Source organism: Periplaneta americana, chromosome 16, assembly GCF_040183065.1.
Source record: "Periplaneta americana isolate PAMFEO1 chromosome 16, P.americana_PAMFEO1_priV1, whole genome shotgun sequence".
NCBI lineage: Eukaryota > Metazoa > Arthropoda > Insecta > Blattodea > Blattidae > Periplaneta > Periplaneta americana.
Window position 1 is genome coordinate 8,924,771 of NC_091132.1, and position 21,178 is coordinate 8,945,948.

The window sequence follows — 21,178 nt, forward strand, 5'->3', positions numbered from 1 at the left end:
CCCACCCACAAGTTAAAAATGCTTATAATCCCTACTATACTCCTTCCAAGAAATCTCTGAAGTAGGATTTTGGTGATTTTTTCTAACTCCCATAAGAGGTGCTGTTTTCTCAGCACATTCAGAAACTGTTTTGTCAACACGTGCAAACTGATTCTCATACTCATTTAGTCTCCCAATCGCAATGTCGGGCCCACATTACAGTTTGAAATATTTTCTTCTTCAAGAGAAACAACCAAATGTAAAGTGTCATTTCTTGTGTTCTCTCCCCCACGCATTTCCACTTGATTACTCACTGGGCCAGCCAACCATGACGCTGCATGAGCAGAAGGCTTGTCTTTACAGAGTCACTTCGTAGATTCACTAGACGGAGTGTATGTGCTAGAGGATTCATTGTACAATGCTATGATGGAGTACAAAGATGGTAGTGGAGTGATTTTCTAATCACTCCACTACCATCTTTGTCCATTACTGATTATATTTGAAATAATAACCATCGTCCTCATCATCATTGTCATCATCATCACGAACAAATTTAGATTTAAGACTGTTATAGCATCACAAGATGCTGTTGATCTTTGCAAAAATTCCCTGATCTCCATATCTTGGTGGCCTCTAAGTTGATATTAAAAGAAGAAATATGGAAGAACGGTCTTTCTTGTGATATTTTCGAGTATTTAAAATTCTCTTGGTTCCAACCATTTGCAAGGTAACACTAGGATTCAACTCCAAACCTTCACCATACCGTACGCCTCTTTATTATGTCACAGAATTTGGTCTAATTAATTAACTCAGAGATGTCACCAACCTTGTCTTGCACAAGATGACCCGTAAGTAAAGGGCTGACCATTCCTGGTAAGGTGGCCACAGTGTTGGACAGTCCCATGAGAATACTGGCAAACTGCGGTGCGATGTCCAAATGGTTTACACTGCAAACAAATAATTGAATAGATCTCTTTTATGGAATTCATAGTTATTATTTTATATTCAGTTTAAGAATGAAACCACACAATAAAAAAAAAAGAGAATCTAAGATCATGTTTGGTTTTCCACTACCTCTCCTGGGTTTATCATCATAAAACCATGTTTGTTTGTTTGTTTACTACAGTGCGTTCGTAGCTCAGCTGGACCGTCCCGTGGCATTATATAACACAACAATAAGAATTTATTAAGTTCAGAAATCGGTCTGATACAGACTTGATTGCATACTTGTTAGTTTTTACACGACTTGCATGAATGTAGAAGTATCTATAAAATTTCTCGTCAATTGACAACCTGTGCCGCAGAACGGTCCGGCCGAGCTACGAACGCACTGTATTTTGTACAGTAATTAAAATGTTTTGCCGAAATGGAACTACTTATTTGGTATATAGTCAACTCTCGATTATCTGCTTTGCGAGTCTTTAAAAAGTTTTATTTATTTAAATAATTTTTTTATTAATAACTTTCTGTATTTTTTTTTTTGCAATATTTTCATATTTTACTATGATTTTCAATAGTTGTGCATAATATGAGCAAGAGGGAATGTTCTTCTTCTGCATTTGAATTAAAAGACAATTTATTACATTATTTGGAACAACACCTCCCGAAGTTTGTCTCCACTTGACATAGTGGAGGGGCTTGAGTAACTCAATGATCTCGAGAGTTATGCTGGCGGTAACGTAGCTACTGATATGGCCTCTCTTGCTGGACAGGTCAAGAGTGAAGATTCAGACAAAGAGAGACACCCTGGTGCTCCAGGTTGTGGGTGAGCGTGAAGCTGAAAATCTGATTCCGTAAACAAATATTTCAGTTGAGAAATCAGATGAAAGATCCCAGGCTGAATTTATGGACTGAACTTGCAAATGAAAAAAGGACTTTTTTTTTTTTTAAAGCCATTTGGATGACTGGGAAAGAAAAGATAGAGGAATAAGGCTTTCGACTGAGGAGAATGGGCATACACTGGTCGAAATTTCATGAGAAAATTATTTCCCCATAAGGACTCGAACCAGCACTCATTCCGTAATGCAAGTCCCGACATAATGCCTTAGACCGCGATACTACGGTGTGGGCCCTTATAACACAGTGCAACAAGTTAACACCATTATTTAAACTGTGTGTATGTTCTTTTCAAAGATGTCGCTACACGTTTGAACAAGTAGTGGGGGAGGGGATATAGTCTCTGTAACAAGACTTGCTTTTCATGAATATATGAATGACAAATTAAAAGTGTCAATCAGACAGTACCTTACTCACATACATACACAATGAAATGGAAAATGTACCTGAAGCCAGCCCAGGCAAAGCCTCCAAACCCCACAGCGACAGTCAAGCTTGCTACAACAGCGGTGGGTGTTGTAGAGTGCGCAGCAGCCAGCAGAAACAACGTCTGGCACACAAAGGCTCCGCAGTTACAAAGTTTGCGCACCTGGCAATAACACACGAATTAAATGAAATGCTTACTCACATGCTTCACACAGAAGAACATATTTTTTTGTACTCAAACATTATAAACAGTCAAAATAGTGCTTGCTACATTATTGTGCCTTACTTACTTACTTAACTGGCGTTTAAGGAACCCGGAGGTTCATTGCCGCCCTACCATAAGCCCGCCATCGGTCCCTATCCTAAGCAACATTAATCCGGTCTCTATCATCATATCCCACCTCCCTTAAATCCATTTTAATATTATCTTCCCATCTACGTCTCGGCCTCCCCAAAGGTCTTTTTCCCTCCGGCATCCCAACTAACACTCTATATGCATTTCTGGATTCACCCATACGTGCTACATGCCCTGCCCATCTCAAACGTCTGGATTTTATGTTCCTAATTATGTCAGGTGAAGAATACAATGCGTGCAGTTCTGTGTTGTGTAACTTTCTCCATTCTCCTGTAACTTCATCCCTCTTAGCCCCAAATATTTTCCTGAGCACCTTATTCTCAAACACCCTTAACCTACACATTATTGTGCCAGTGCTGTAAAATATTACCATGACAACTAAAACGTCATGACTTCTATTATAATAATAATAGATTTAATAAACACATTGTGTATATCGAGCATTGTGAGTATGTCGTACACAGTTCTTTGTCATTCATCTTTTGCATAATATGACAGCGGCAATGTTCTTAGTGAGCACTCAAAAAGGTGATATAGCGGGCAATGACTTCTATTATGAAGGCATAAATTGTGCCATAAAGTTAATATTACGAAACGAATTGCCATGCTACCATATTTAATACTTCATTGTTATCATAGCAACTCCTTTCTTCATAGACCAATGACATCAAACTGCCTATCATTACAAATTTGATATTTCTTTATTAATTGTTTTATAATGCTGTCGTACAAAAAAAAATAGCATATGAAATATGTTTATAATGTTATACAGTTATTGCATTCGTTAAAATTAGGAAATTCCCTTGGCTCGTTTTCTAAACATTGACTTATGCAATAAAGTGTAACATTATAAACTTGTTTCATAATATACTATTATTATGATGGCATAACTTGTGCCAAGAATTAGTTCCACATGTTACCTGTGTAGTTGTAAGATGCCCCTGAGATCTAAGCCAGTCAGCTAGAAAGCCTCCAGCCTGCACTACGATGCCCATCACTAAGTAAGGCAAAGCTGCAAGTAGGCCTGCATCCTTCAGATCGAACTTCAGCACATCTGCACAAACAAACAAACAAACGGAGTTACGTCTTGCAGTTTAATCTGGAAATACACATCTCACATAAGGCTGTCTCTCCTATACAGGGTGTATCAAAAGGTAAGGTCAACTGTTAAGGAACTGATTTGCTGCAAAATGTGCTGATACAATTTTTTCGAATTTGTCCCCGTTTTCGAGTTACACTATAATAAACTTTCTTATGAATTTCATACTCTATGAACCCAATTGGTAATTTATTTCCGTAAATAATCATGGTAAGTACTTGAATAAACGTAACTACTCTGGTATAGCATTAGTAGGGTACGGATTTCTAGGTGCTAAAAAGAGAGATTTAGGACTTTATAAAATCCAATTTAGGAGTTTATATAAAATTAACAATTAATAATTTTAATTTTAGTAAATATTCCATTTTACATACAAAAAAAGCTGGTGCTGACAATGAGTGTTCCTGAACTGAAGACTCAAATTCTATCAATGAAGGAGATCGACTGTTGATCTGTCAGTTTCATTTCGTATAACAGAGATGCACTGACTCGAAAACTTAATTAGTAAGCTCTCTTGCCTACCCTGAAGGACTTACCATTCCTTTTATGCTAGGATGGAAGTTTCCAAACAAATTCCGGTTCCAGGAAATTACGTAAAATATTTTCCCCTTCCTTTCAAAGACCAATACGGAACGAACTTGCTAGACCAGTATTTGTCTGTAAGATTTTTTATAATAACATTTTTTTAATAGCATTTTTGTATTTTTTTTTGTCATTTTTGCATTTTTAACATGGGTATTTTTATTTTAAATATACACAAAATAATAAAAGGACGCTTCTCAGACACATACATAGACATTTATAGGAGTTTATGGTTTATTTAGGCATTTTAGGTCCTATAGAATATGTTGTTGGTGTTGTTGTTGTTGTTGTTTAATGCCTGGCATCTGGCAATAAAGCCATTAGCGCTCTTGCTCTCCATTACTTTTGAATTATATCTTTCTCTTCAGTGTGCTGCTGTTCCTATAGAATATTAATAGAGGGATCCTGTGTAGGCCTACATGAAACTTAGAAATATCTGAATAACATACATCTGGGATATAGCAAACAAAATAGGTAAGGAACTAGAAATCCGTTTCCTAATCATTAAAGTCTATTGGAGCAGATGTTGGAAATATCTCACACAAGTCTAATCTCCCATTGCAAGTTCTACACTCCCATTGTATTTATGCTGCAGATGTGTGAATCTTTGCAACTAGATCATCTTTATTTGATATCTGAGAACTGTAGGTATGTTCCATAGATAGAAGTCCAGTGGTGTCAAGTCTGGAGACTGCAGGCCAAGAAACTGAACTATCCCTAATCACAAGTTGGTGAAACCGAATGTAGGCTGTAAAAATACAGTAAATTAATCGCAACAGAGAATACTTAGCAAAATAAAACGACAAATGAGTTCACAGACTATGACAATCAAAGGAATGTTTTCTCAACACGCAACTCGAGAACTGAGACGAATTCAGAAAAATGGTATTAACATTTTTTGCAGTAAATCAGGTCCTCTATCATCTCCATAACAACTGACCTTGCCTTTTGCTACAGCCTGTATGTAAAAAATTACTTTTTCATTTTAATGGATCTGCAACAGTTCAGTTCCTTCATCATGGCAAATGATATTATTGTTTATACAGCAGAACCCCGATTATCCGGTAACCTATTCAATGATAGGCAGATTATCAGCCTGTTTTCTTGCAGAAAAAATATGAAGTACTGTACATTATATTAGGGTTATATTTACTGTGACACAGTATGCAATAGGAATACTGCTGCTGCTGCTACTGGCAACAGAAATAATTACAGTAAGCCCCCTTATCCGTGGTTTCAGTTATCTGCATTAAATCTCTGCGACATTGTTTTAGCGCCTAGTATCTTAATATGAAGAGTTTTATAGAAAATATAGTCGCACCCTATATTCATAGACTGCGATAATATCAACCTCCAAAACTGTCCTTAATGGCATTACCCCAACTATTTACTTTTCACTATCCTGACATGTGCTGCAATAGCAACCTACCAACAGTATATTTAAAGGATTTGCTATTATCAGCGATTTCACATATCTGCAGTAGTTTCTGGAATGTACCTTCTGCAGATATGAGGGTATTACTGTACTTGTGGGAAAGAGTGTTTTTCCCAAACTTCTAAAATAGTCACTACTTGTTTTCAAAGAAATGACCCCAAGAACTTCCACAAAGTGTGTAAGTACAATTCCTACATTTTAGAAGAACTGAAAGACAATACTACGAGAGAAATTTCTCCATACTGATGGTGAAGAAGTGATACCTCGTATCTATAGAAATGGTTATTTAGTTTAACTATATTATTATTTAGAATAACTACGTTAATATATGTTCACAAAACTGGACAGTTAACTAATATTTTGCCTTCGAGAAGAAGATCTTGCAAAGCAGAAACATATATAAAAAGTTTGTCTATTTTGAGAGAAATTAATTTTTAAAAGAATTTTCTGATTCACCTGCATTCTATCCTAGCCATCGATATACTCTCAAAAACGACTTCGTGTATATTCTAAATTTTTAAGGAGATGCCAGTTATGTCCACATGCAGGCAGATAACATTTTGCAACAACTGCTATGAAATGAGCGAATACTGTTTATAACATGTTAATAAAAATCAAAATTTGTCTTCTTTTCTACTGAGTGATATAACACATGTTCCGCGAGTGGAAGAATGTCCAATGCCAGTACAAAGAATGTTTCAAGCTGATGCGTATTTTAAAAATGGCACTGTATTTACTGTAATTCAATCATCACAACGTCTATAGTTAAGAGACAAAATTAATAGACTCACAGCAGCTGTAAAACAACTGGAAAGCAATAATATTCAAGCTGTAACTATTTAAAATAATTATTTCAACTTGAATCTGCTATAATTGCAGGAAGTCATTGATATAATAATCTCAACATTGACATGGAAGTCATAGCTTGTTCCAAGAGGAGTTTTGACACGTCCAGAGAGTGTGTTAGTACACATTGCAGGTACCGACTATGAATGTTTTAAAAGATCTCAGAGTTGCTCACTACCCTCCAACATTTTCTGGTGTTTTCTACATGACTTCATTTTATCTCACTTTTTAACTCACATACGAAACTGTAGTAAAATTGTTTTCATATGACATTAATTTTCAGAGAAAAAGATGGATGTTTTTAGTCACTGCTTCTGTTTTCTTTAACATCTCATTAAATAGCCCAGAATTCGACCCAAATATATTCCACAGGACTTACAGCGAAAAATTAGGTAGTTGTTTGGTATTTTGTTTCTAAGCACTTAAGATTCTCCATATTGCCAAATGATGATCCTTTCTTCTCTGAATAACCTTTTTATTTTAAAGATAGATTAAAGGAAGAAATAAAGAGAAGCAGAAAGATGGGAATAAAGAAGATTAGACACAAGCTCTTTTGGCAAGAAAATTTCTTAGCATGGCAGTAACTACTGTACATGAGGATTGTGTTTTGCAGTAAAATAAAGATATTACACAATGCATAATGCAAGACCAGAACTATGAAACGTAACAGAGGTGTAAGGGTGGGCACACCAAATATCTACTGTGCACATCGTCTGCTATGAATCTCACCTTTCATGAATGTTGGTAGTTCTGTGAGAAGAGTGTAGAAACCCCAGTTTTCACTGAAATGTGCTATCATGATTGCCCAAACAGGTAGAGAAGTTAGAAACCTCTTCCACGGAGGATCCACATTCTAAGACAAAAGGTAAGAGATACGTAAAATATTACTTACTAGTTTTTTAATTACATTCAGCTTGGGCTTAACGTGACACTATCCCAAGAACTTTCGTCTCATCACAAGTGTGTACACTGAATTTTAATTACATGAATCACAAGAGAAATTACACTGTTCGGAATGAATCATTCAAATTTTTTTTAAACTAATGGTGGGCACTTGACTTGTCATTCACCCAAGTATCCCCATTTACTGGGCAACACGAAAGATTGTAATTCTTTAAGCCACCATAAAGGCATTGCCCTTGGTGCACCATAGGAGGCGAAATATGTAACACTGTATGGTAATGATAAATGAAGCAATGGCGGAATTCCGGTAGGAGAAGTGAAAGTACCTCGCGAAAATATACCATCAAACACTGTTTTTGTCTACCACAAATTCCAGTTGGACATGCTGGGATTCGAACTCAGGTTACCAGCATGAAAAGCTGATGCTCTAGCCGTTCAGCTAATGGTGTGCCCAACATATTCAGATGTAGAGAAATAGACTCGATGATTTCTGATATTTGAGTTTTTTTTTTTTTTTTTTTTTTTTTTTTTTTTTTTTTTTTTTTTTTTTTTTTTTAATGAAAAGCACTTGCTTTTAATTTACCAAGTTTCAAGTAATTGGTTTCTGATTTGCTTTTAATGTCATATATTTGAGTGATTCTAATTGTAATTTATTTTTTAGAATTATCTTTAATTAATTTATTTATTCACTCATTCACTCACTTGCTCACTCATTCATTCACTCACTTGCTTGCTTACTCACTCACTTGCTCACTCATTCACTCACTTGCTCACTCACTCGCTCACTTGCTCACTCACTCACTCACTTGCTCGCTCACCCATTCACTCACCCACTCACTCACTTGGTCACTCACTCACTTGCTCACTCAATCACTCACTCACTTGGTCACTCATTCATTCACTCACTCACTTGCTCACTCATTCACTCACTCACTTGGTCACTCATTCATTCACTCACTCACTTGCTCACTCATTCACTCACTCACTTGCTCACTCACTCACTCACTTGGTCACTCACTCACTTGCTCACTCACTCACTTGCTCGCTCACCCATTCACTCACTCACTCACTTGCTCACTCATTCACTCACTTGGTCACTCATTCACTCACCTGCTCACTCACTCATTAACTCACTCACTTACTCTCACTTGCTCGCTCACTTGCTCACTCACTTGCTCACTCACTCACTTGGTCACTCACTTGTTCACTCACTCACTCACTTGTTCACTCACTCACTCACTTGTTCACTCACTCGCTCACTCATTCACTCAATCACTTGCTCACTCATTCACTTACTCACTCACTCACTTGCTCATTCACTCACTCACTCACTCACTCACTCATTTATTTATTTCTTCTGTAAAGAGACTGTAATTGTACCTATTTCAGTTTTCGATTTGTTAAACCATAATATTAATAATATCATTTCTCTAGCAATGTTTCCAAATAAGTACTTTAGTACGGTTCTTGGCATCTCTCAGTGCAGCCCCTACCCGGAGATCCGACTGAGGGACTATTTTACCTCCAGAGAATTTTACGCTGAGGGAATCCATAAGCAGTGAAAAATATAGTGGGACTGCGTTGGTGTTAGTGCAGCTTCTGTGGGTACCTCTTTGTTACTTGTTAGCTTAAACAACAAGTTTAAGTCCCCTCACCACGACAAGGTGAGTGCCCACGAGAGCAATGTTTAAACAGATAAGAAAAGTGTGTTCTTTAAGAGTGAATGAGCAGAAATTGAAATTGAAGAAAATTTGGGTTTTTCAATAATATGTTGAAATTTAATATTTCTATTTTCGAAACAGTCTGTAACTTTAAAGTTGAGCCCTGGCAGGAATGAAGCCTTGCAGCCACGGAAGTTAATACTGTATCCACCTACTACATATACTGCCCTCCTTAAAACATGCGTCACTTGCTGCACAGCAGTTGTGGAAGATCAAATAATCTTGGGAATTGGTAGGTATTTTGAATAGTTGTTACCAATACATTTTTCTTGTAACAAATTCTACCTGCTATAATTGGTTTCCTATCACTGCTGCCTAACATTCTTATCAAGATCAGACCCTATACTGTGCATATAGGTTTCATCAGCAGAGGCACGTTCAGAGTTACCAATCTTAAAGCAGACAATAGTAAATATCTCTCGATGTCTAAATAAAATAATTCAATGAAAACTAAATTAGCATTAATCGCAATTAAATTTTAACAAAACAAATTTTCAATTTACACATTTAATTGCATTTCACATATCGATTTCTAGGATCAGATGTAACATGTTTATATTTGTCACTTCCAAACAACTTCTCAAAGTTCTTAAAGTTTTTATTTCATTTAAGTGGGCTTATACAATAAGAATCGTGAAAAAATTTGAATTTTTTTACTGTCTCAATCGATGGAGTATACTTTTCTGTATATGTTTCCAATTTTTCAGATGTATGTTGAGGGTGTAACATATGCAGCAGGTGCTTTCTAGTGCACAATGTAAGTACAAGCATGTCCCAACTTTAGACTAATTTTCCCAATAATTACATTTTTCGATACAAAAAACTTCGTATCTCAAGAACTGTTTGTCTGATTTCATTCAAATTTTGTACACTAGTCCTTTGTAATAATCTTTAGAGGTTGGATCACAATGGTTAAATTTGAATGATAAATGAGCAATTTTCTAGTAAAAATACACAGAAAAAAAAAAAACAATTTTTTTTAAAGTAAATTTAAAAAATCTATAAATTAAGCATGAAATCAGCTGTGATGCTCACTGAGGACCAATCTTCAGATTATGATCTCAGATTTAAGGGAAAAAATAATAAATGGCTATTTCTCAGTTCAGATTAAATCATGTTCTTTGTAAGACACAATTTTTTCTTCTTGCAAAATTAAAACTTTCAAACATACTCATGGTTACCGTACTAGATGTATTATATATCAAATTAAAGCTAAAATGATGTAGAATAAGTGTGAAACATTTGAAGAAAATACATGACGTGATAGTAAAGTTATTTAATAGTTTGTAAAAAGTGCAACCGCTACTGTATGAAACCCCTTGAGATGACTTATAAAAAAATCTTTACAAGACATAATAGGAAAATTGACTGAAATCGATAACTGTGCCTTATTTAAATTAGTCAGACAAGAACCTTAGGTCTGTGTATTCTACTTCTAAGTCTTCGAGAAAACATCTTTTCAACAAATGCATTTGAGAAATTTCGCACATTACTGTCCATATTCTTGAAAATTGCCAGCTATTTGCTAGCAATACTCATATTATCACCACAGGTTAAACGTATAAGGTTCAAAGTATGGGGTAATTGGCGTCCCGCGACTGAACCAGAAGGGAATGACACATTTCTCTTAATGAAGACAAGGCCTTAAAATCCAGGACGTCATGTCCCTAGTCCATGCTAATCAAACATCACTGGCCCTGCAGATTAAGAGATTCTTTGAGGTTCTAAGCAATGTAGCTTTGAGGATAGAACCTATAATTCCGAAATATTATAAATATTAACACTGAAAATCTTCTTTATGACAAGTTGTTAGGTATTACAATTTATTCAGTTACGAGAGGGAATTATTCATGCATAGACTAACTGTATATCTTTAATAGTAAAATCCTTCGATTTGTGTGATTAACAATGTTAATTTATGTCATAAGTGAAGTTTCAAAGAGGCACCGGTATTGAATATTTCTGAAAGATTACACCCAGAACAAATAAAGCACAAAGTAAGTTTGTTAATTATTTCTGTAAAGAAAAACTAGTAAAAGAACAAGAGGAGATGTGATGCATATTTGTAATTAGGGCATAAGTATTATCTTTAAAAAATTTACCAAAAACGTTGATGACAAACTTTCACATTTACATTCGTAGATGGTCAAGACATGGTATTTTAATTACACAATATTTTCAGAAATACTTCCAACAAGCAAGAATTGCAGCTGATGCATATTTTTATGCCCTGATTACCCAGAAGCTGAAGAAGGAAGTAAGCTGTCCCACCACCAGGTTAGTACAGCGAATGATACTTTACCACCTTGATATGGTTGGCTGATGGACCAATGGATGACCTTATATATTCCAACTCGGCATCTGTAATCCTCCGGTCACCTTGTGGTGTTTCAGCAACTATGTACCACCACAGCAAGCACCATATTAACGCCAATACCCCTGAAATAACATTTAATGTTAACTGATGCGAGATATTTGTGGTTTTGCTGCATTGTGCGAAACATACAAAAATATCCAGCATTTTAGAGCTATGTATCAGGGAAAGAAAGAGAAGGTTCCCTGAAGGAGTCACCTTCGGAGTTGAAACAAGTTAAACAGAAGCGTTCATGTAAATATTCATTTTTTTACAATGCCTAGCCATAAATCAAAACTAAATTATCAGCTTTTTTTTTAACCTCTTCCTGTTGTAGGACTTATACACCAAAGCCTGTAGAGAAGAGGACGATTTATGTTCGTGTTTCCATTTGCTAAATGTTCATTGAATTTTAACTCAATCATTTTACGATGAAAGAGTAATGGAATGGAGAAAAATTCTCTCCGGCGCCGGGATTTGAATCCAGGTTTTCAGCTCTACGTGCTGACGCTTTATCCACTAAGCCACACCGGATTCCACCCCGGCGTCAGAAGAATCGTCTCAGTTTTAAGTTCCAACTCTTGGGTTCCCTCTAGTGGCCGCCCTCTGCACTACGTCATAGATATCTCCGTTCCATTACTCTTTCATCGTATGATGACGCAGAATATCTGCATGGAAATATCATATGTACTTCGGTACATTATAATAATATATATGATATGCGTAAATCACTTCGTGATTTAAGACGGCGCTTATTCCGTCGGATCCCGGCCAACTAGTCACTCATAACGAGTGCACCTCAGCACATGTGTGGACTTCAGTCCTACGTTCATAGACATCTATGACGTAGTGCAGAGGGCGGCCACTAGAGGGAACCCAAGAGTTGGAGCTGAATCTGAGACGATTCTGTCCGACACTGGGGTGGTATCCGGTGTGGCTTAGTGGATAAAGCATCAGCACGTAGAGCTGAAAACCCGGGTTCAAGTCCCAGCGCCGGAGAGAATTTTTCTCCATTCCATTACTCTTTCATCGTATGATGACGCAGAATATCTGCATGGAAATATCATATGTACTTCGGTACATTACAATAATATATATCAATCATTTTATTTTGTTTTATGTCCACACGATTTGCAGACAGAAAATGAGTAATAAAAATGTTTAATATTTACAACATCTGCTTATTAACCATTTCAGAGGTGCTGGGCACAAGGAAAGAGGACTGCCCATCCAAATGCCTCACTGTCCAAAACTGATGACAGTGATGATACGATGATGCCGATGATGATGATGGTGATGATGATGATGATGATGATGATGATGATGATGATGATGATGATGATGATGATGACAACAACCTAGATCTATCGAAGTTCATCAACACTGTGAAGAACAGTGATGTAACTAAAGACTTTGGAGTCCAGTTGCAAAAAATACAAGCTAAATACAGTAGGTACGGCTATTTGTTCTTAATTACTCCTTAATACGAGCTTCAACTCCAGTCATATGTTGCTGATTGCTTGACGTCTTTGGTACACATTTTCAGCCAGCATCCAAATTTCTCAAATTTACTCTGATGTTTGCTATGTCTGAAGTTCACTCCCCTTAGGCAGAGTGGACTGAAGAATTGTGGGCTTGAATCCTGACTCGGGTATGGATGTCCTTTGTTAATATCCTGCCCTGTGTGTGTCTCTGTGACGCCAGGCTAATTTTTTTTTAGTAGGTTATTTTACGACGCTTTATCAACATCTTAGGTTATTTAGCGTCTGAATGAGATGAAGGTGATAATGCCAGTGAAATGAATCCGGGGTCCAACACCGAAAGTTACCCAGCATTTGCCCATATTTGGTTGAGGGAAAACCCCGGAAAAAACCTCAACCAGGTAACTTGCCCCGACCGGGAATCGAACCCGGGCCACCTGGTTTCGCGGCTATACGCGCTGACCATTACTCCACAGGTGTGGACTCCGGGCTAATGGAGGCCTACATATACGTCAGTGTCTATTAGGGTGTGTGTGATGCGTGTGTATATGTATATACTGTTTCAGAAACAGTGAAACGTTTTGTAACACATCATGAACTATAACTGAATAAATTATGGAACAGTTATCACAATTTAAGGGCACAGTTTACACCTTTGGAGCAAGCAGTCCAAAATAACTGACTTTTTTTTTTAATCACAGGTCATTAAAAGTAATATCACACAGGAAGAACAAGGTTAAGTCAATGTCGTAAAAAAAACGCACGCACACACGCACGCACGCACGCACGCGCGCGCGCACACACACACACACACACACACAAAAAACTGTAATACAGGGTGGATATGGTAACATCTGGTCCAAAATGAAACTGGTAAATAGATCATGAAAATTGATTTGAAAATCTAAATAAATTTTTTCTCTAAATTCAACATTTTAGAGGAAATCGTTATGTTTCTATTAAGCATTTGGCAACATCACGACTGCTGTAATAACTCTAAGCAAGCGTGGCCTGCACTTCTTACCTTCCCCTCTCTCTCTGCTACACTCAGTCGGTAACACATGACATGTGCTGTGTTGCAAGATTTATTTCAACGATTTTCGCTATTATTCAGTTTAAATTCATGGCTAAACAGTTTAATTTGCAAAAAAAAAAGATTCAAGGCATTAACTGTTCAGATTATTTTTACCTATCTGCTTGTATAGCAATTAGTCATTTCTCTCGGGCCATTACCGCTATACAGCACTACAAACATTGGGTAAAGACAATTTTTTTCCTGCTTAATGGTGCTCCATCAAAGGAAAAGTGTGATAAAAGTTTTGTTATATCTAACATATAGAATCACCTCTTAAATTTTGGTGCAGAGGTTACCATTCACCCTATTCAGAAATAAATTTTGCTGCTTACCAAACAAATAGAATATGTATGGCCAACCTACATATTGAGCCAACATCCCTGACAGTGGAAGCGATATGACAGTTCCAAAGTAACTTCCTGAGAAAGCTATAGTAGCAAGGCGACTTCTCTCGAGAGGTGGTGCCCATCGACTCCATACTGCATGTATAGAAGGATAGGTAACACCCTGCAAACAAGACATGTGTGAGAAAATAAAATTCAAATTAAAATACAAAATGTTGATTTCATATGTATACCGTTTCATTTCAGATACAGGAAAGTTTTTCACAAAATCCACAGATTTCAGAAAATGTGTTTCTGGTCAAGATCTCCCTCCACCTGTATTTCATCTTTATCAATTATGACACAAAAATGTTACACATCTTCAATACTGTCGGAATATCAAATGAATGCAATCTATTTGTATTCGTGTTGTGAAAATAAGTACAGTACAATCTTGAACAATTAACTTTTCTTTGTAAAATATTTATCAAGGGATCTTCGTGGAGAAAGTGTTGAAAATTTCATACCTAGTTCAAGAATTTTTATATTTTCTGACAAAAAACATACTGATTAGTAGCGAAATTCCATGATTGGATCTGTATTAGGAAAAAATAAATAAATAAAAATCGAAGCAAGAATGTCATGTTATTCCCCAGTGCCTGTGGCACACAGAAAAAGTTATATCATTTTCTGGAATGTCCCTTCCTGGCATAAAGTTGGAAAAAACTGGCATTCAGTTTTATTGACCCATTTAAGAGACAATGCTCTGTAACATGTATCATTCTGTAGATATAAAGTGAAACTAAAAATTAAGAAGTTACAAGTAATATTTTATATTTTTTACACTCTGTCACCATTAACCACAATTTAATTCAGAAAGCAGTAGCAGCAGCGGCAGTGAAAGTGGTAACAGCAGTAGTAATCGTAAATTAATAATTTTTAACATTACAAAAATTCAAAAATCCATTTACACTTCTTATGAAACCACATTCTCATAAATATTTCTTTCTTCCCCTCCCCCACGTAATGATCAGAATATCACATTTAAGTGCTTTAATTGACCTGTTAGGCCTTTAGTTACATGAGAATAATTTTATAATGTCCTTCACCTTTGAAGTTCAAGTAATAAAAGTAAAATAAAGTAAAGTAAATCCATGGTGCTACAGCCCATGAAGGGCCACGACCAACCATCCACTGCTGGCCTCACGTCCATATGCCGAAGCAGAGATGGACAATAATCCAAACAGAATGGAGGTATCGTGTGGTTAGCACAATGATTCCCCCAGCCGTTATAGTTGGTTTTCGAAACCAGATTTTCGCTACCTATTATAGCTCCCCAAGTTCCACACGATGCTGGGTGGGCACCGGTCCCATACACTGGCCGAAATTGAAGTAATAAAAGGAAATAAAACATCAGCCACTTTGTATCATGTATGCTACGAAATGGAGCACTTGGGGCCACTAGGCAAGCACCCAGGCCCACATTACTTTATTTATACAGAACTTCCAAATCTCACAGGTATGCACAGACATTTGTCTGTATAAACTAGGACAATTTGGGAAAGGATCGTAAATTTTTCTTCATGTAGCCTTCTTTATTCAAGGATAAGGTTTTTACGTGCTATAAATCTATGACGAGTCAAGTGAAAATGGTTTCGGTCTTTAAAAAAATTAGTTTTAAAATATCAAGAAATCGGTGTTATTGCCAATTTGGAGGTGTTATTTTAAAAATGTATATATATATATATATATATATATATATATATATATATATATACACACACAAGTTTTATAAGCCTAGCTTAAGATAATGACAACAATTAGAGTGGTATATGCAGCATTCTCAGCATCAATAAAATTTTAAGTTTTTACAATGTTTATATAGATTTTAATATGGCTGCATTCATTTGTTGATAAAATGGCGAAACGAAATGTAAGTCTACAATACTATTAAAAAAAATAAATAAATAACTTGAATAAAAAAAGAATGGAAATAATGAAAATATTACTTAAAACACAATATTGTTAAGATTTCGTAAATAGAACATCAAGTACTATTGTTGCAATTCGTTTAATTAATTTTATTGAATTACCTATGTTTTTTTTTTCGCATTGTTACCGGTTCATTGTGTTGATTCATGATTCAAAAGTGCATTTTTTAGGTTATGGGGAAAAGTATAAAGAAATGGTATAAAAAAGCTGACAAAATGAGACAAATTCGTGTTATCATGTTTCACAAATTTCACAGATCTCTATCTATGACATAAGTGTACCGTATGTTTCTTCTGAAGGAAACAATTCTAAAGATTTTTCTAACCTTTAAAATCCAACATTCTCAGTCAGATTTACATAAACCTCAGATTCAACAGTATTCATGGTGAGTGTGCCTTAAATATAGCTAATAGGACTTTTGTTTACCGATGTCAAATCTGTTGGAATGGAACTTACCTCAAACAAACCTTCAAGCACTCGACCCAGAACCAGCAAGTACAGATTCGCAGATGCAAGGGCTGGTGTTAGCAATGTTACGACAGCTGTAACACCTACACCAATCCCAAATAATTTCTTTCCACCAATTCTGGTTGCCAGCCATCCTCCAGGAATCTGGGTCACAATGTAGCCGTAGAAGAAAGAACTCAACACAAGTCCCTGCACCTCAGGGCTCCAAGGGTAGTCTTGTCTCTGCACAATTAAATTGCACAGTATAAAATGATGTTTGGTTTCATTTTTACATATTTCTGTTGGAAATTTGTAGGGTTTCCTGTTAGATAAATAACTTTTCCAAGCCGGAGATACAGGTGGGAATATTTAACTATGATTTTAAATAGAGAAGCTTTAGGTTGGATACACACTCACCCTAAATATTGATGCAAGAGTGTATTAAGTAGACCTACAGACGTGATGAATACTACACAGCCAATCTCTATTATTGTTGCATTGTCTTACAGAAAGCAGTAAGTTCAATTGTTGTATAGGATTCCACGTTAAGAAAAAAGCATTGAACATATGGGGCTATTCCATCAAATGAGCAGTTACCATAGAAACATCTATCTACCACATAGCTTCTACAATGTACTAGGCAAGGCCCATAAAAGCAATGCCTTTTCCTTAACGTGGAATGCTTTATAGTAAAAGAAAAAAATATATATGATTTTCTGGAAATAGATTTTCAAACTTTTTTTCTTTAGAGTCGAAAGTAGCAAGTTCACTCTCAACTTTTGTTTCGTTTTATTAAGTGCACAGAAAAGATAAGCTGACTGGTACAGATTCTGAGCCCAACTTGTGGTGGCTATGATGGTGTTGGTTTTGGTTACACTGCCACTAGTGTTGACAATGACAGTGGCATCGGTGGTGATGATGGTGAGAGGAAAAGGAGCATCTTCTGCGGATCTTTGGGAAAAGAACTAAAGAAAAGACTAGTGAAGTGCTTTGTGTGAAGTATGGCACTGCATGGAATAGAAACATGGACATTACGGCAAAGTCATCCACTGCTGTGGAGTAATGGTTAGCATGTCTGACCGTGAAATTAGAGAGCCCAGGTTCAAATTCTGGTTGACACAAGTTACCTGTTCCCCCCCCCCCCCCAGAGTTTTCCCTCAACCCATTAAGAGCAAATGCTGGATCCCCTGGAGTCATTTCGCTGGCATTATCACCTTAATTTCATTCAGACGCTAGCTAACCATCACAGTTGGTAAAGCGTCGTAAAATAAAATAATTAAAAAAAAAAAAAAAACGACAAAGTGAAGCGGAATGACTGGAAGCATTTGAAATGTGGGAGGAGAATGGAGTGTGTGAAATAGACAGAATAAGAAATGAAGCTGTGTTAGAAAGAGTGGGTGAAGAAAGAATAATGCTGAAACTGATCAGGTACAGAAAAAGGAATTGGCTGGGCTACTGGCTAAGAAGGAAGTGCCTACTGAAATACGTTATGCACTAGAAGGAATGGTGAATGGAAGAAGGGTTCGGAGCAGAAGAAGATATCAGATGATAGACGACATTAAGATATGAGCCGTTCAGAGCAGAAGTGGTGTAAATCAAGAATGGGTAATGATGGTTGAAATAAACATTCTGTAAAATACAGCGCAAAGTAGTAATTAATATTCACTTTATTCAAACTATTAGTAGTCAGTGGATAGCAAGAACGACATATTAATTGCTACTTTGCGCTGTATTTTACAGAATTTTTACTTTAAACCTCATTATCCAATTTTGACTTACACCACTTTTGCTCTAAACGGCTCATATATGGATCATATGAGGAGACTGGGAAGGAGAAGGAAATGAGGGAAGATTGAATAATGCTGCATTTGTGGTGAATGACTTGCCCTAGGACAGAAAATTATGAATGAAAAAAAAATGATGATGATAGGGATAGTGGTGGCAGCAATGGTATTATGGTGATGGTGGTTATTAGGGCTAGGATTTTGATGACCTATAAATCATGAAAAAATGTCCTAAAAACAACGCATTTATGAACTAATAAACTTTCAAAAATGCCCTAAAATGCCCTAAAAATTGATCTTACATAAATGGCTTAGTAGGAATATCAATATTTAGACTAGTAATTAAATTCTAGTACCAACATTCAAGTTTATTTAATTTTACTTAATTTTTCTAAGTAGTACTCTTTAATTTATTTTATCTGATGTAGTTCCATGTAGTCCACCACAAGGCCACTCTTATCCGGAACTAGCAGGTATAGAGGAGTCTATATTGAAGGGGTGGTTGGACTGGTCCATTACATGGGGTGTGCTACGTTAAAATGACAATATTTGTGTAGAAAAACGATTAAAATTATATACAAAGTAATGGGTATTAATGGACAAAATATGTAGAGAAAATATTAACGGAAATAAATAATATTTCACATTAATAATGGGGATTTATGGCCAAAATTAAATGAAAATACCCTAAAAATGACGAATAAAACAAAAAATGCTGTTATGAGTTGTAAGAGGCAAAAAATGCAAAAAAATGCCCTAACAGATATGTTTTAAAACACTCAGTTTATCACATAACATATAAATACTAAAGCAGCTATGTTCCTGGCTTACTAGAAAAAAGATGCAATTTCATCAAATTCCTAGCCCTAGTGGTTATCTTGGTGGTGCAGGTAGAAATGGTGGCAGTGACAGTGACAGTGACATTAATAGGATGGCAGTGATGATTGTAGCTATTATGACACCGATAATACAATTTTAGCTCTCACATAAAAATTAATTGCTCTTCCCTATTTCTTATCAAGTATTTACTGCAGGAAGCACAAAAGCGTACTCACAAAGCTTACTGTTCCATTCTCTATGTGTGAGTAGTTGCTTGTCATGGCCACTATAGCAACACTCAGGTTCACCCTCAGTGCATACACATTGCAGAAGCCGAAGAACGCCATGATGGCTACTATGTAACGTCGTGGGATTGAAAAGCGCCATTCTGAACTGTACACAACATAAAAGTAGAATTACAAATCACTCTACAACTTAAAATCTCATATGAACAGGTGAATGCTGACATGAGCAATCTAAAAAGTTGAGTACATACTTAAATTGTTTAATATTTTGTGATTATAACTTCATTTGTTTTTACTATGCTGCATAAACTAAATTGGATTGTGGAACCTAATTTTTATATTGCACATATTACTGAAAGAAAATTATTAGGATTCTATAAGTTAGCATGAAACTAACTATAACAAATGAAAAGTGGCATTTTTAGTCAATAATTTTAATTACCGGTATTTAAGCTAAGACAGAAACATACTTGTACATATGCAAAAACATTAAGCATAACAAGTACAGGTACATCTGTAAACAGATGTTCAAACAAACAAAACTGGAGATTTTAGCTCTTTATGGAAACAAAGTTTTTAATGATAACTGATCAACAGTTCTGAGAGCAGAAGAAAGTTTCGGGTAGTAGGTACTTGTGACAAATAATATACGTTTCACAATTTCGTATTTATTTCTGTAGAGCAAGTTATGACAGATGTTTACCTGATTTCTTCAGGAACTTCAGATAAATCCTGATTAAACGAAAGTTGTGATTTTATAGCTGTTTTTTCTGTTGGACTTCTAGAAGGCCCAGAAAGCTCCATGAATCTTCTTACTTCAGTAGCAGTTTCACTGATGGACTCCAAAGAAGATTACGTCTAAAAGATACAATTATTGTTTTAGATATTAACGTTTGCAGATGGTTGTTAACACAACAATAATTTATTTTCGTAAGTCTTGTAATTACTGCTGACATTTACATTATTCTGGTTGACACATTCACTATGAGATTAAATTTACTTTTATATAATGTTTTTTCAACACAATTTCTGTGTTTAGCCTATACATTTTGAAAATTGAAGTTAGCTAGTAGATTTATAATAACCATAAAATATGGCAGATACTTAATTGCTTAGTAAATTTTAAACGTTTAATGACTATTTCTGTATCATAATAATTATTACGAATTGTATTCAAAAAATTGAATATATAATTTAGTTTTCTATTGCTAGATATTTAATGAAAAATCATGCCAGTACTATTGAAACAAAAACAATCTGCAATAAATTTACCATCTGAAACTTCAGAACCTAAAAATCTTGAGAAAATTGTCACTACTGAATATGTTTGTCAATTGTCTAGGCCTATGCAGAATATATTTGGACTATCATACTGCCGACATTGCTACATACATACTCCAACATCTTAACTTTAGAAGTTTAGAGCAACAGTAAATCTCTTTCTAATGTTTCTTCTGTCAGCACACTTTTGATTTTA

General features: G+C 35.8%; 1 protein-coding gene and 1 long non-coding RNA gene across 3 annotated transcripts in view; one reads left to right on the top strand and one right to left on the bottom strand.

Annotated features, from left to right (window-relative positions):
* Window positions 1-11,420, top strand: part of LOC138692286 (uncharacterized) — a 24,449-nt gene extending 13,029 nt beyond the window's left edge. Inside the window, exons 3-6 of the long non-coding RNA XR_011330043.1 lie at window positions 8,896-9,125; window positions 9,264-9,414; window positions 9,890-9,939; window positions 11,365-11,420. This is a non-coding gene — a long non-coding RNA (uncharacterized lncRNA). The remainder of the gene's footprint in view (window positions 1-8,895; window positions 9,126-9,263; window positions 9,415-9,889; window positions 9,940-11,364) is intronic.
* Window positions 1-21,178, bottom strand: part of LOC138692284 (vesicular glutamate transporter 2-like) — a 43,028-nt gene that overhangs the window by 10,986 nt on the left and 10,864 nt on the right. The window contains exons 3-11 of one of the 2 annotated variants that reach the window (XM_069815468.1): window positions 20,405-20,559; window positions 19,693-19,849; window positions 16,863-17,096; window positions 14,424-14,598; window positions 11,488-11,621; window positions 7,288-7,411; window positions 3,517-3,650; window positions 2,262-2,404; window positions 806-926 (exon numbers count right to left, since the gene is read on the bottom strand). In XM_069815468.1, coding sequence (XP_069671569.1) covers window positions 806-926; window positions 2,262-2,404; window positions 3,517-3,650; window positions 7,288-7,411; window positions 11,488-11,621; window positions 14,424-14,598; window positions 16,863-17,096; window positions 19,693-19,849; window positions 20,405-20,505 — 1,323 coding nt within the window. In that variant the 5' untranslated portion in view covers window positions 20,506-20,559. Of the gene's footprint in view, window positions 1-805; window positions 927-2,261; window positions 2,405-3,516; window positions 3,651-7,287; window positions 7,412-11,484; window positions 11,622-14,423; window positions 14,599-16,862; window positions 17,097-19,692; window positions 19,850-20,404; window positions 20,560-21,178 lie in introns of both variants that reach the window. The other variant, XM_069815467.1, reaches the window with a different exon arrangement.